The following is a 14,809-nucleotide window of genomic DNA, read 5'->3' as shown; positions in this document are numbered from 1 at the left end:
ATCCTCAAGTGCCTGGCACACAGCTATCATGGGAGGAATGCAGGTACCAGTCCTGGAGGAGGCCTGGGCAAGCAGGGCCACAGGGCTGGTTATGGCTCAAGAGGAGGGCAGAGACCCAGGGCCCAGAGGTCAGCAACAGAGGAGAGAGGCAGAGCTGCTGAGTGGGCACGAGGGCTCAAGCTGCACAGGAAGCGAGGGCTGAGGGCAGAGTCCAGGGGTCAGGCTGCTGATATCAGTGCCAGGGCCTTTGGTGGGTAGAGGGCACCAGTTACTCTGTGGGACAGGGATCCCAGGGTCAGAAGTGAGTCTGAGCATTTCACAGCCTCTTCTCTGAGGAGATGGACAGTGCCATGGGTGTCTGGCAGCGGTTGGCTGTGTTGCTGTTGCTGCTGCTCCTGGTGGGGGCCCTGGGGCAGCCCGTGTGGCCAGCTGCTGTGGCAGTGGCCCTGCGCTGGCTCCTTGGAGACCCCCTGTGCTTCCTGTTGCTGGGACTGGCAGCACTGGCCCGGCCCTGGGTCGGCCCCTGGGGTCCTCACTCTTTGGGCCTGGTGACTGCGGCCCTCACTCTGACCCTGCTTCCCACACAGCCACCCCCAGGGTTGCGCTGGCTGCCTGCAGATATGACTTTCTTAGCCAAGCTGCTCCGCCTGGGCCTGAGCATCAGGGCACGCCTGAGACACCAGCCTCCAGACACCTTTGTGGATGCCTTTGAGCGGAGGGCTCGAGCACAGCCTGGCCAGGTGTGCTTGGTATGGACTGGGCCTGGAGCCTGTGCAGTTACTGTTGGTGAGCTGGATGCCCGGGCCTGCCAGGCAGCATGGGCCCTGCAGGCTGAACTGGGTAGCTCAAAGGCCTTGCGTGCTGGGGAGCCAGTGGCTCTCCTGGTGGGAACCTCGAAGGCTGTTTCTGCTCTGAGTCTGTGGCTAGGAATGGCCAAGCTGGGCTGCCCAGTGGCCTGGATCAACCCACACAGCCGTGGGGCACCCCTGGCACACTCTGTGCTGAACTCCGGGGCCCGGGTGCTGGTGGTGGACCCAGGTGAGGACCCAGGGCCACAGGGGGAGGGAAAAGGGTAGGGGTTGTGCTGCTGGGGCTGGGCAGGGAGGCCTTGCCCACTACCCACCCATGTCACAGGCAGTTACAATCAAAACAGTGTAACTGGGAAAGCACTGGGGAGGAGGGGTCGCTATTTTTAATTTTTCCCAAAATAGCGATTTTAATTCTTTTCAACAAAAACTTTAGTAATCGTGGGATTCTTTTTTCTTTTTCTTTTTCCAGTACCAGGGGTCAAACTCTGTACATTGCACTTGTAAGGCAGGCATGGTGCCACTGAGCTAAATTCCCAGCCCTGATTATGGGATTCTTTAACCAAGAATGATGAAACGTTTTTTCTGCTAGCTTTTCCTGTATCTCTGGGTGTGGGATCTCCCCTGTTGACTACACCCGTAAGCTCTGCCTCAGTCTCTCCCCTGACCTTCTAGACCTTCGGGACAACCTGGAGGAGGTCCTTCCCAAGCTGCAGGCCGTCGACATCCACTGCTTCTACCTCAGCCACACCTCTGCCACACCTGGTGTGGGGTCTCTGGGGGCTGCCCTGGACACGGCACCCTCTGACCCAGTGCCTGCTCACCTACGTTCAGAGACCAGGCGTCGAAGTCCCGCCCTGTTCATCTACACCTCTGGTACCACAGGTGAAGGTCCCCCAGCCCCAGCCTAGCCTCTGCTGGCCCCTGACACAGCCCTGCCCTCCACCCTCGACATCTGGCCTTGACTCCGATCCCCAGTGTCATGTAAGGGCTCAGTGCATCCTGCCTCTGCCCAGTAAACAGCACTGACACCCTTGCTAACCTTTGCTCTTGATCTCTCACCGCCAGTTTGAATTCAGCCTCAAACCCCACTGCCCGGAGAGGCAAGCCCAGCAAGGTCTGGCTGCTTCCCCTTGACACCCCTTCCCCGCTGCTTCCTCCCAGGACTACCAAAGCCAGCTATCCTCACACATGAGCGGGTGCTGCAGGTGAGCAAGACGCTGTCCTTGTGTGGGGCAACGGCTGATGATGTGGTCTACAGTGTCCTGCCTCTCTACCACGTGATGGGGCTTGTCCTGGGGGTCCTCGGCTGCCTCGAGCTTGGTGAGCCCCTTTCCAGAGGATCCCTTTAGCCCCAGGATCCTAGAAGGGGTGTTGGGGGCAGTCAGGGTGACAAGACTGTAGGTACCCAGGTTTCGGTACTGTCACTTTTGACAAGGGGCACACACATCCTGGCCCGAGGCTTGAACACCTAAACCAATCTCTAATGGCCATGCTTTGGTCGGGAGGGGATGAGAACGGAGTGACATAACGGCGAGCGTCGGGTAAGCGGTCGTGCTGCAGAGGGGACATGGATGACGGGCCTGGTTTGCGACCTGGCCAGGGAAGCTAGTGAGGGCATGGTCACGAAGTACCGGCTGGGCTGCCCTGCTGACCACCTACCTCACAGTTCAGACGAGGGCTGCCCCTTATGGTGGGTACTTTTTGGTTTTTTTGGTACTGGGGATCAAACTTGGGTCATTGCCTTTGCAAGGCAGGCAGTGGAACCACTAAGCTAAATCTCCTGCCCTATTTTTTTTCTTTCTTTCTAAAACATTGTGCCTGTCTCTCTGTGTGTATTTTCAGTAGTAGGATTGGAACTCAGGGACCACTACCAGAGAACCACTTCCCCACTCCTTCATATTTTCGACATTGAGACAGGGTCTCCTAAGTTACCCAGGTGACAGTCGAACTTGGGACCTTCGAGCTTCCGCTGCCATTGCACCTGTGTGTGTTACCATGCCTGGCTATTTGTTCTTTTTGTCTTGTCTCCATTTTACTGAGCATTGAACCCAGGGTCTTTGCACTGAGCCACCAGCCCTTTAACTTCTTTATTTTTTCCTTTGGGCCAGGCATGTAGCTGAGTGGCACCACAGCTGCCTGGCAAGTGCATGGTCCTGAGTTCAATCCCAGGTGTGTATATCTAGATCTAGATCTAGATCTAGATCTAGATATTTTTTTAAGGCATGGTCTCACTAACCCTGAACTCGCTACATAGCTGAGGCTGGCCTCGAACTCCTGGCGATCCTCATGCCTCTGCCACCTGAGTGCTGGGATTACAGGTGTGAGCCACCACACCCAGCTCATTTGCACAGAAGATATTGTGCTACCTCCTTGCCAGAAATAGAGTTTTAAAACACACACCTGTCAGTTTACAGAGCACATGAGCAGTTGCAGTTTGGGTGCCGAGGAGGGGTCAGGAGGGAGGGGTCACTTCTCAGGAGTGATGATTGTGGCCCTGAGGTCTTATTCCTGAGTCCAACTGTCAATGCCATATACCTTTAACCCTCCCACCAGCTCTCCTATGCAGCGCCTATCTACCTGATCACTGGCTATCTCTCCCCCACGCCCAGTGCACCTACTCTCCGTGCCACCACCAATTCATTCATCCACCAACTCGCCTTCCCACTCCCTACCACATACCCATCCTCCTACTCACCTGTCTGCCTTCCAGGGTACTCAGCAAATTCAGAGCAACAAATGCACACCCCTTATGCAACATGCTCACTTTGTGCTGGCACTGGAATTTCTATACCCTCTAGAGACAGTATTTGAACCCAGGCCTCCTCTTATTTTTTTGTTTTTGTTTTGAGTTTTCTGAGACAGGGTCTCACTGGGCAGTTCAGACTAGCCCAGAACTCACTGTGCAGCCCAGGTTGACTCATGGCAGTCCTCTCGCCTCGGTCTCCCGAGTGCTGGAACTGCAGGCATGTGCCACCACACCTGGTCCCGTGTACTCTTCTCATGGGGCCAGTCCTGGCTGGGACATAGAGATGAGCTTGCCTCATGATGTGTTCCCAGAGACTGCAATCAGGTGATCAAAACAGCTTCTCACAGCAGTTTGGAAGCATGGCTTGAGATCTACTTGTCCTCTCCCTCCTAGGAGCTACCTGTGTCCTGGCACCCAAGTTTTCTGCCTCCTGTTTCTGGAATGACTGTCGTCAGCATGGTGTGACAGTGATCCAGTATGTGGGTGAGGTCCTGCGGTACTTGTGCAATGCTCCCCAGGTGAGGATCCATGGTAAACACAGTAGGCCTAAAACTCCAAATGACACCCCAGGTAAAGTTCTCATATAAAGACTCAGGTACAAGCCGGTCGTGGTGGCACACACCTGTAATCCCAGCACTTGGGAGGCTGAAGCAGGAGGATCACTGTGAGTTCGAGACCAGCCTGGGCTACATAGTGAATTCCAGGTCAGTCTCACTACATAGTGAGACCCTGTCTCAAAAAAAAAAAAAAAAAAAAAAAAAAAGACTCAGGTATAGGGTTGCACTTATCAGGCAAGAGCCCCATATAACAAGTTCGAGGTGAATTCTCCTAAAGGGCTGCTTTGATAAGGAGCCTCACTGTCCTCAGCAGATGACTCTACTTTTCTCAGCCTCAGTGTGCTCATTTGTTAAGGGTAGTTCTTATCTGGCCTGGTGTGGTAGTACATGCCTGTCATTCCTGGAATTCTGAGGTAGAAAGATTGCAAGTTTTAGCCTAGCCTGGGAAGCTAGCAACTTGGTGAAATTTTGTCTCAAAATAGAGATGAGGGGCCTGGGATTTAGCTTGGCGGTTTTGGTGAAAGCCCTGAGTTTAATCCCTGGTACCAAAAAGATAGTAATAATAATAATAGTGAGAGAGATGAGCTGGGGATGTAGCTCAGTATGAAGGCCCTAGGTTTAGTCCCCAGTACAAAAAAGGCCCCCATTTTTGTGAAAATTAAGTGTAAAGTGCCTAGAACTTGGTGTGGCTCAGGGTAAACTCAGAATTTGTGAGCCATTTCATCCTTACAGACCAATGAGATACGATTCTGGATAAGGCCCCCAGGTATCCTTGCAGGTAAAGTTTAAAGGTAACCCCTCAGGAAAAGGCTCCATGTAACTTGTCCCAAGTAAGACACTGAAGTAATTCTTAAACTGAGGCTTCGAGTCACTCCCCGGTGACTTCTGGGTAAAGGCTCCCAGCAGCTTTTTTAGGTGAGGCTTCCAGGTAACTCCCCCACGTGAGACCCCAGGTACTTCTCCCATGTAAGATCCCCGATGCATCACGACTCCTAGGTAATCCTTCAGGTAAGGCCCCAGATAACTTTCCCCAGGTAAAGTTCTCAGGTAACCTCTTCGGGTAACCCTCCAGGTCAAGACTGCAGTAACTGTACCTCAATACTCCAGGTAGATCCCCTAGATATGGTTCCCCATCGTCCTGGGGTCACTCTCAAGGTAAGGACCCAAGATGGCCCCCAGGTGAGAGTTCCCCAGCAGCCCCAAGAGCACTTCCTCTTCTCCTTGGGATGTTCTTGCAGCGACCAGAAGACCGGGTGCACAGAGTCCGCTTGGCAATGGGCAATGGACTCCGGGGAGATGTGTGGGAAGCCTTCCAGAAGCGCTTTGGTCCCATTCAGATCTGGGAATTCTATGGCTCCACAGAGGGCAACGTAGGCCTAGTGAACTATGCAGGGCGCTGTGGGGCTGTGGGCAAGACGAGCTGCCTCCTGCAGGTGAGTAGGTGGGGTGCCCGGGTGACAGGTGGCCATGGCTGCGGCTGTGCCCATAGGTCCTCTGCCAGTGCTCCCTGCCCTTCCCCAGATTCTGTCTCCCCTCGAGCTTGTGCAGTTTGACATGGAGGCAGCAGAGCCTGTGAGAGACAAGCAGGGCTTGTGCATCCCTGTGGGGCCAGGTATGGGGACCGAGGGGCTTTCTCTGGGTGGAGGAGGGATGGATCCCCTCAGCCTCCTGCATGGCTGCAGAAAGCTGACTAAAGCCTGGAGCCAGAGCCCGTGGGGGTGTCTGAAGTCCTCATCAGGACTCTGAGTCCCCGCCTTGCTGACTGCCACCTGGGCCTCCATCCCTCAGACTCTTAGCCTGCCAGCGCCCTTGCTTCTGTCCCTTGCTCTGGTCTGCAGGTCTCCAATGTCCCTGGCTTTCTGTGGGGATCTCACCTTCCCAGGCAAACCCTTCTCTCCCGGGGCCTCAGAGGGCCCTGGCATCTTTCTTCCTGCCATGTCCCTCTTTCTGTGGGGATCTCACCTTCCAAGCAAAACCCCCCCCCCCCGCCGCAGAAGACCCCCCCAGCTTTTTTCTTGCCACCGTTTGTCTCTGTCCCTTTCCATTCGTTGGTATCTTTTTCCTCTTTCTCATGTGCTACCCAATGCCACTTTCATCCTTCCTTCTCTGATTTGCTGTGTCTCCCTGTCCCGTCTCTCAGGCTCTCTCTGTCCCAGTGTTCCAGAGTCTGTCTTCATGGTGCACTGGTCCACTGTCTTGGAAACCTCCGGCAGGGGCTGCAGTTCTGGCTGCTTCGGTTCTGGTCCATCATTTATACTGCACTCCTCCTCCTCCAGGGGAGGCGGGGCTCCTGTTGACCAAGGTACTGAGCCACTCTCCCTTCATGGGCTACCGTGGTCCCCGAGAACTGTCTGAGCGGAAACTCGTGCGGAGTGTGAAGCGTCCAGGCGACATTTACTACAACACTGGGGATGTCCTGACCATGGACCATGAAGGCTTTGTCTACTTCCAGGACCGCCTTGGGGACACCTTCCGGTCTGGTGGAGTTAGGGTTGGGGACAGACTGGGCTGGTGTGGGTGATGGGCACCTGGACCCTCCTGTGAGGTGGGGTTCAAGCCCTGACTCCAACCCTGCAGATGGAAAGGCGAGAACGTGTCCACTCGGGAAGTGGAGGGCGTGTTGTCACTTGTGGACTTCCTGCAGGAAGTGAATGTGTATGGCGTGCCAGTGCCAGGTACGGAGGGTCCACTGGACCCTAAACCTGGGGCCAAGCTGGGTGTAGTGGTGCACGCCTGGAGTCCCAGCACTGGGGGGCTGAGGCAGAAGGATTGCAGGTTCCAGGCCAGATTGGCAATTTGCCGACTGAGACCCTGTCTCAAAATACAAGGGCTGGGGATGTAGCTCAGTGTGAAGGCCCTGGTTAATAATCCCCAGTACCAAAAAATCCCAAGCCAAACAAACCTTGTCTTTCTTCAGGGTGGAGGACATCACTCTGATTTTACAGACGAGGAGCTGTTGGGGCACAGAGAGGGTTAGAGGTTACCCAGTTGCACAGCCAGTGAGCAAGGCAGTGCCAGGCTGGTGGGTCGGCTGAGTGACCATGTGCTTCACAGGGTGTGAGGGCAAAGTGGGCATGGCTGCTGTGAGGTTGGCCCCTGGCCAGACCTTTGATGGACAGAAATTGTACCAGCATGTGCTCACATGGCTCCCTACCTATGCGGCCCCCCATTTCATCCGTATCCAGGTGAGTCGGGGCAGGAGGAGCAGCTGGGTAGGGGCCCCTGGGACTGTCACAGCCCAAAGTCACAACCACTGCCCTGCAGGACACCCTGGAGATCACAAGCACATTCAAACTGGTCAAGTCCCAACTGGTGAAAGAAGGCTTTGATGTGGGAGTCATCACTGACCCTCTGTTCATACTGGACCGCCGGGCCCAAGCCTTCCGGCCCCTGACGGCAGACACGTACCGGGACGTGTGTGAGGGAACCTGGAAGCTCTGACTGCCTGACCCACTTCAGGACATCTGAAGGGATAGGAGCCGATGCTGACCCCCCAAGCCTGAACAGAGCTGTCGTGATTCCAGATGTACAGGCTGGGAAAGACACTGGCCCTGGTAGCCAAGCAAGAATTGGGCTAGGGATTTGGCTCAGTGGTTGTGCTGCCTGCCTTACAAGCACAAGGGCCCAAGTTCAATCCCCAGTACCAAAAACAAAATAAAGAAAGAAAGAAAGAATAAACTCAAATGTGTACACAGAGGTCTGTGTGTCGATGGAAAAATGATAGAGGAGTGTAAGTTCTCCTGCCACAGAAATCAGATATCCAGGGGAATGATCCACTCTGGGTAAGTTCAAATGTTTGGCAGGAATGAGAAAAGAGCACTACTGAGCAGAGGCAGGAGGATCACTGCAGTGAGTTCAAGGTCAGCCTGCATGACAACACAGCAAGATCCTTTCTCAAGCAACAACAGAAAAGAAGCACTACCTCCATTTCCCAGTCTTTTGTGGCCTCTGAGACTCCTGGGCTTGAGTTCGCAGATAAGAGAAGAGGCAGGAGTACTTGTCATCTGCATTCTTGCAGGGGGGCGGGTAAGAAGGAAGTATGGATGGGTGGTTTGACAAAGACTGGAAGACATTGTGCTGAAGCAGGAGGGGTGAACCGGAAGAAAGAGAGGAGAGTTCCTGGCTGAGTGAACAGTATGTGCAAAGGCCCTGGGGTGAGTTTTGCAGGGAAAAAGCAGTAGGGGAAGAAACCTCTGGGACCTGGAGTCTCCAGGGCAGGCAGCACTTCCTGGAGCACTGTGGGAGCTGTAGATGAGTTTGCAAGGGCCAAGATCTCTGGGATATGGACTCTGTACTCTCAGGAGATAGGGACACTTCACAGGAATTGGGAACACTTCACGGAGCATTCTGGGGAAGGACAGGAGAGCTCACAGACACAGAGGCTCTGGGAAATGCTGTGAATGCCCTGTCAGGTGGGCACCCGAGAGGCAGGCAGTGCTTGTGGCCCAGCTCATCACAGGTGCTCAGGGAGCTGGGGCCCTCAGTGTCTTTGGTGGTTTCAGCACAGTCCCGCACCAAGCACGTCGTCATCCTCACAGCAGCTGCCCTGGCTGCTGTCATCTGAGGTCGTCTGCCCTGCATGGCCGATGGAGCCAAGTGCGGAGCCCCAGCTCCCAGCAGAACCGCTGCTTCCTGGCCTGAAGGAGTTGAGCTATGCACCTGCAGCAGCACAGCAGGGCCAAGCCCTTCCTTTTGATCACATTAGCACCTGGCCCTGAGGAGCGCTCGCCACCTCCACCACACCCCTGCTTCCTCCCCTGTGCACAGGTCTAACTCAGAGGCTGGGCTGGGCTGGCTTCCCATCCCTCCTGCCATGAACCTGGTAGCTCATGATTACTATAAGGACAATTTTGATTTGTACATTATTGATTCATGTGCGCACAGTGCTGTGACTACCAATGCTGGGTGTGTGGCCGTGAACAGGTAGGCCAGGCCGTTCTCTCACAGTGCCATTACTTTCCTGATTGCTTCAAAGCATGTAGGTTTTCTTAGCATAACACAGTTTCTTCTGAGGTGAATTCCTGCTTCATAAACTTCCCCCACACTTATGTTTTAGTCATTATTTATATAGAGCTTTAAAATGTTTTCTACTTTTTTGTTTTTGTTTTTGTTTTTTGAGACAGGGTCTCACTATGTAGTTGAGTCTGACCTGGAACTCACTATATAGCCCAGGTTGGTCTTGAACTCTCAGCGATCCTCCTGCCTCAGCCTCCCAAGTGCTGGGATTACAGATGTGCGCCACCACGCCCGGCTAAAATGTTTTCTACTTTGTTGTGGTTTATGTTGCAGACTGGTGTGGGCAAAGTCTAGAGATTGAGCCCAGGAGCTTACACAAGCCAGGCAAATGCTCTATCACTGAGCTACATCTCCACCCCTTTATTTTTATTTTGAGCTGAAAGAGAATAAATCTGGGGCTGGGGATGTAGCTCAGTGGTGTCATGCCTGCCTGGCAAGCATAAGGTTCTGAGTTCCAGCCTTGGTACCAAAGCGGGGGGGTGGGGAGGATAATTCTGTTGTTCAACCTAGAGCAGCTACTAAGAAGTGAACACTACATGAGTAAGTCTTGAGTGACTGTCCAGAGAACCAGCAGACATTGCCAGACAGCAGGGCACTGATCCTTTGCCCTCTGTGGCATGACCACAGGGCATGTAGGGTTATACCCTGGCCTTGAGCTGTGTGTGTCCATCCATGCTTAGAAAGGATGTTCCCCTACTGCCCACACAAGCCCAGCCTCAAGAGCTAGGCCAGCAATATGGGGGCCAGAGACAGACACTGGGGCTGGTCCTTCTGGATCAGATAGCTGCCCCATGGCTCCAAGCTGCCAGGAAAGGATCACATACTGCTGATTTCCTGGCTAGGAGAAATGTGAAATCAGAATTTTGATCCAGAGACTTTCCTGTTATCAAAGTATAATTTATGTTGAAAATCTAACCTGTAATTCTAGCTATTAGGGAGGCTGAGGCAGGAGGATCCCATGACTAAGGCTAGCCTAGGCAACCTAGTTAAGACCCCGCTGGGTATACGGCTGGGGATTTAGCTCAGCGGTTCTGGAGCCTGCCTCGCAAGTGCAAGGACCACAAAAACAAAACAAAACAAAAAAACAGGGGTATAGTTCAGTGATTGCCTAGCATGCAAAAGGCCTTGGGTTCATACCCCTGAGCCTCTCCCAAACACAAATTATGCACTTGGAAAGCAGGGTGTGTAATGGGGCAATATAGGCAGGTAGTCAGTCATGAGTGGTGGGGGTTGGTCTCTAGAAGTGTTGACCTGGTACTGAAGTTCTTTCTAAAGGTGGTTGAGGATGGTTTGAATTTTTTGATAATGGGAAGTGGGCCAAGTGTGAGAGGGAATCCTAAGTGGAGGGGAACCACAAATTAACCAGGAAGGAGAGCTAAGGGCGCTCCACCCCATGAGACAGGTGCATTCATTGTCCTGGGTGTCCTTGAGTTGACCTAGTCTCATTATCATATGCTTAAGGCTTCATACATATGTACCACATCATTAATTACTGACAAACTATAGGAAAACACATGCGCGATTGAAACTTAAAAGTAAGGCATGGGTAAATCATAAATATGCAGGAGTAGGGTGTGGAATACCCTAATACAGTAAGTACGGTAATGTAAAAGAAACCAGAAGAAAGGAACAGTGGTTGCTCATAGGCTGGTGTCCTGACTCGTCTGAAAAACCTTATCCTACTTTACAATAAACCTTTTCATGCTGAAACCACTTCCTGGCTTGAGCATTGTTTCTTTCCATTTGTGAGGTGGTCCAGGCAAATTCTTCTCCTCGGGTCACCAAGCACCACAAAAGGACAGGTCAACATTCCACACACAGACTTGGGGCCCAGCTGCTGGGTGGAGGGGCACACGCCAGTCCCTGAGTGTCCACTGCCAGCAACAAGGTCCTGCAGTGGGGAGTGCGGTCCGCGTGCACCTCGACGTGAGGAGCACGGCTTGGGTGGTTACCGCAGTTGCACGGTCGCTGTTGCAGCAGACCTGGCCTCCATCCGGGGTTGGCTCTTCCTCACAGGGCCTCGGGCTGGTGGGCTTTGCGGTGGACAACCAGCTGCGACTTCCAGTCGAAGGCGCGGCCACAGTCCCCGCAGGCGTGACGCCGCTGGCCACTGTGAGCCTTGCGGTGGATGACCAGCTGCGACTTCCAGCTGAAGCTGCGGCCACAGTCCTGGCACACATGGCCCGGTGTATGGCGCGGGGTGCTGCGGGGCGCACAGGCTGTTGGCATGGGCTCCGGAGCGCGCGCGTGTGAGCGCCTGTGCATTACAAAGACGGACTTCCAGTCAAAGCCGCAGCCGCACTGTGCACAAGTGTAGGGCTTACGCGCAGTGGGCGGGTCCTGGCGGGTGGGGGGCGGACTCAGCTGCTGCTCAGGGTTTGCCTCCCGGTCAGGGATCGGCTCCGGGTCTGGCAGCCCTGCGGATGGGGGCATCAGGCAGGCGCACACCCGGACAGGGTGCAGGGCTCGGGGACCCAGGGCAAAGCGATCCTCACCCAGGGACACCGCAGAACCGTACTTCTGCAGCATCGCATCCCAGTAGAGCTCCTTCTGCGACCGATCCAGAAGCACCCATGGCTCCTGTGCGGAGGCCACTGTCACGGCTGGGAAGGGGTGTCCCTCTTCTGTCACCTTGAATAGGAGGGGCGGCAAGAGGCCTTGGGGACCCGGCTGCACTCTGCCTAGCCTCCTTACCTGTAATGGATCTGCCTTGTTTCTGGACATGCAGAACCCTTGTGGGGGTGGCGGGTGCAGGAGGACCCGTTAGGTGTAGTGGGACACCCACAGACTCGTGAGCAGGTGACTGGTATTGCAGGAAGTTCAATATCAGTGGGGCCCCAAGAGTAAGCTGCCCACCTCACTGCCCCAAGGTATGTCACCTGGGGCTCTGCTGAGTGGGGAAAAGCAATCTGAAGGACAAGCCAAAGCAGACACAGGGAGACAGCACCCACATGTGGGCACAGCTAAAGGCTGACAGACTGGGAGGAAGATGCCTTGGAGGGCGCAGCCTTCCCACTGGCTCCGGTTTCTGTCTGGGACACAGGCTGTGTAGGGCACCTGAGGGTCTTCTCTGCCTCAAGGAATCTCTCAACTAGCAGTTCTGCTGCAGAAGTCTCTGAGTGGGCAGGCTCAGAAGCAAAAGAACTGGGAGAGGACAAAACCCTCACTCCACACACTTGGGAACACAGCTGAGGGAAGCAGAGCTTTAAGCTAAGCTCTAGACCCAGATGACTGCCTTCTCAGAAAAGCCCTAGGAGACAAAGGACTTTAGGAATTTCCTGGGAAGAGTGTCTGTTTGACTTCAGGCATGGGGCAGGTACTACCACAGTTGGTCATCTGTCCCCTCCAGACCTGCATACATGAGTTCAAATGTCCAGGTGCTAGCCCAGCACCTCTAAGAGCCACACACCTCTCCAGGACTTCTCTAGAGATGAGGAAGCCACACAAACAAGATTTCCAAGGCCTAGGTTACAAGTCCTTTCCAGAGCTGGAGACAGCAGGCTGTGCCTGTGCCCCCAGACCTGTGGGAGCAACCCTGGTATTTACTTCCCTTCCGAGTAGCAAAGAGCACAAGAGTCACTGGCCAAGAGCCTGGGGACCACAGGGCAGCCACCAAAGACACCCCCCCTCAACACAAGCTCACCTGATTTCTGGACGGTTGGAAGGATGTAGAGGCAGGTTCTTGGTGTTCCACATGACTCTCAGATGGTGGGACAGGAAGTAAGGGGCTGAGAGGTGCTGAGAAGTGAAACAGATGGGAAGAGGTGTCAGGAGCCACCCTCATAAACCAAGTGGAGGAGAGGCTGGTGTCACTGCGATGGCCTTGGCCCACGCTGCTGTGACAGGTTGGGTAGCCCTTTGTTCCTGCTTTCCTGGAATCATCTCTGCAGCCCCTCCACGGCCCCCAACCCAGCTAGGGACACCCATATTGAGTTCAGGAGCCTCTGCCCTGATGTGGCTTCTCCTGGACTCTCTGCCAGGGGCCTATAGCCCTGGTGTGGCACCTGCCTCACCTATCTCCTGCCCGTCCACACTGGGCTCCTCCTTCACATTGCAACTGAGCTGGGCAGACCCTTCTATCCTGGCATCCTGTTGGCCCTCCCCTGAGTCTGCTCCACAGGGATCCACTGTTGCTGAAGGCTGAGGGCTTCCTGAGGATTCATCTTTCTTCTGAACTGCAGGTAGTACCTCTGGTTTCAGGATGTGGGCTGTGATCTAAGGAGAAGAGGCATGTCACAGGGCTCTCCTTTCAGTCTGTCCCCCTGGGAAGCTAATGCCACCACACTTACCCAGCCTAGCAACTGTCCAGGGTCCTGCTGCAGCCCCTCTACCAGGGCAGCAGCCTCCTCAGGGCAGCCTGGCTTCTGCCTTCGCACCCAGGCCTGGATCTCAGGGGGCAGTGTGCCCAGGAACTGCTCCAGCACCAGTAGCTCCAAGATCTCCTCCTTGGAGCAGGACTCAGGCCGCAGCCATTGCCGGCACAGCTCTCGAAGTTGGGCCAGTGCTTCTCGTGGTCCTGCCACTTCCTTGTAGCAGAATCCCCGGAAACGCAGCCGTGCACCTTCAGGTCCCTCGAAGTTGGTCTCAGAGTCTCCAACGGGCAGGTATGAGGGACCTAGAGGGGATGGCATTCTTTTTCTGGAGTGTCTTCTTGGAACTGCCAAGAGAAACCTACAGAAAAGAACGAATGAGAGTGTCATCCAAGGGGACCTGGCCAGGTGAAGGCAGACACCAAACCTAGGGGCCAAGGCCAGGACAGAGAAGACCCTGAGGATTGGGACAGAAGTGGGGAAAGCTCCATGGCAGATGACAGGAACTGACTGTGGATGAGACTGAGACTAAGAGGAATAGGACCAAGACCAAAAGAAAGCCTTGAGGAAAAATGCCTGGACAGAAGGTATCCAAGAACTTTCCAGGAAATGGCAGTTGCGTCAGATACAGAGAACTACTGGGAGATGATAGAAAAGTGGCTCCTCTGGCTGGGGTAAGGGTCATTCGGGAAGGTGGAGCAGTGGTCCAGGGCGGCAAGCAGAGGCAGAGCGAGTCCATCCCCACAGTGTCCGGGACATCTGTCTCTGGGACGGGGCGAGGTAGGGGCTGAAGGAAGAGGTGCATTCGCGGGAGCTGATGCGATTGAGGTCCCATGCTCCAGGCTACAGCGAATGGAATGCTCCCTACCGCCCGGGCCCGTGCATGGAAAGCCAAACAAAACACTCGCTGCGCGGACTGATTGACTAGAAACTGTCTGATTCTCGAGGACGTTCTGGAGGGGACCTGTCTCCCGAACTGGAAAGAGAAGGCGCAGATCTGTAGGAGGCCGGCCATGGCCGGGAAACAGGGATTGGACTTCTGAGTGGGAAGAAAGGCCCGTATAAAGGCGCAGGCCAGAGGACACGTCGCGCGCTGGGGCTGCTCTCCCAAGAGGGGGCCACGGAGGGTCGGGTCCCCTGGCGAACGCACGTTCTGGAGGGGACCTGTCTCCCGAACTGGAAAGAGAAGGCGCAGATCTGTAGGAGGCCGGCCATGGCCGGGAAACAGGGATTGGACTTCTGAGTGGGAAGAAAGGCCCGTATAAAGGCGCAGGCCAGAGGACACGTCGCGCGCTGGGGCTGCTCTCCCAAGAGGGGGCCACGGAGGGTCGGGTCCCCTGGCGAACGCGCCCCGCCCAGCCAGGAACGCGC

At 54.9% G+C, this 14,809-nt stretch overlaps 2 protein-coding genes across 6 annotated transcripts in view; one reads left to right on the top strand and one right to left on the bottom strand.

Moving 5' to 3' along the window:
- The first annotated feature begins 350 nt into the window (after positions 1-350).
- On the top strand, positions 351-7,771 carry Slc27a5 (solute carrier family 27 member 5). Of its 2 annotated transcripts, none has more exons than XM_010616423.3 (10): positions 351-786; positions 1,482-1,691; positions 1,971-2,129; positions 3,949-4,073; positions 5,351-5,545; positions 5,634-5,724; positions 6,389-6,587; positions 6,690-6,787; positions 7,167-7,297; positions 7,377-7,771. In XM_010616423.3, exons 1-10 carry the CDS (start codon positions 351-353, stop codon positions 7,551-7,553), a joined length of 1,821 nt encoding a protein of 606 aa, XP_010614725.2. In that variant the 3' UTR covers positions 7,554-7,771. The 2 variants fall into 2 exon arrangements, with proteins under 2 accessions (XP_010614725.2, XP_010614716.2); XM_010616414.3 differs by having other exon boundaries at positions 351-1,038.
- A 1,749-nt stretch (positions 7,772-9,520) lies between these two features.
- Positions 9,521-14,809, bottom strand: part of Znf446 (zinc finger protein 446) — a 6,314-nt gene continuing 1,025 nt past the window's right edge. Inside the window, exons 1-6 of one of the 4 annotated variants that reach the window (XM_010616447.3) lie at positions 14,603-14,802; positions 14,307-14,402; positions 13,418-13,799; positions 13,142-13,343; positions 12,772-12,866; positions 9,521-11,759 (exon numbers count right to left, since the gene is read on the bottom strand). In XM_010616447.3, the coding sequence (XP_010614749.1) occupies positions 11,139-11,759; positions 12,772-12,866; positions 13,142-13,343; positions 13,418-13,799; positions 14,307-14,323 (1,317 nt within the window). In that variant the 5' untranslated portion in view covers positions 14,324-14,402; positions 14,603-14,802 and the 3' untranslated portion in view covers positions 9,521-11,138. Of the gene's footprint in view, positions 11,760-12,771; positions 12,867-13,141; positions 13,344-13,417; positions 13,800-14,306; positions 14,576-14,602; positions 14,803-14,809 lie in introns of those variants that run through there. The other 3 variants (XM_010616466.3, XM_010616439.3, XM_010616456.3) reach the window with 3 other exon arrangements.

This window comes from Fukomys damarensis, unplaced genomic scaffold, assembly GCF_012274545.1.
Source record: "Fukomys damarensis isolate Sample0158 unplaced genomic scaffold, DMR_v1.0_HiC HiC_scaffold_19, whole genome shotgun sequence".
Lineage (NCBI taxonomy): Eukaryota > Metazoa > Chordata > Mammalia > Rodentia > Bathyergidae > Fukomys > Fukomys damarensis.
The sequence above is the reverse complement of the archived record's forward strand: the minus strand, read 5'-3'. Positions and strand labels throughout refer to the sequence as shown.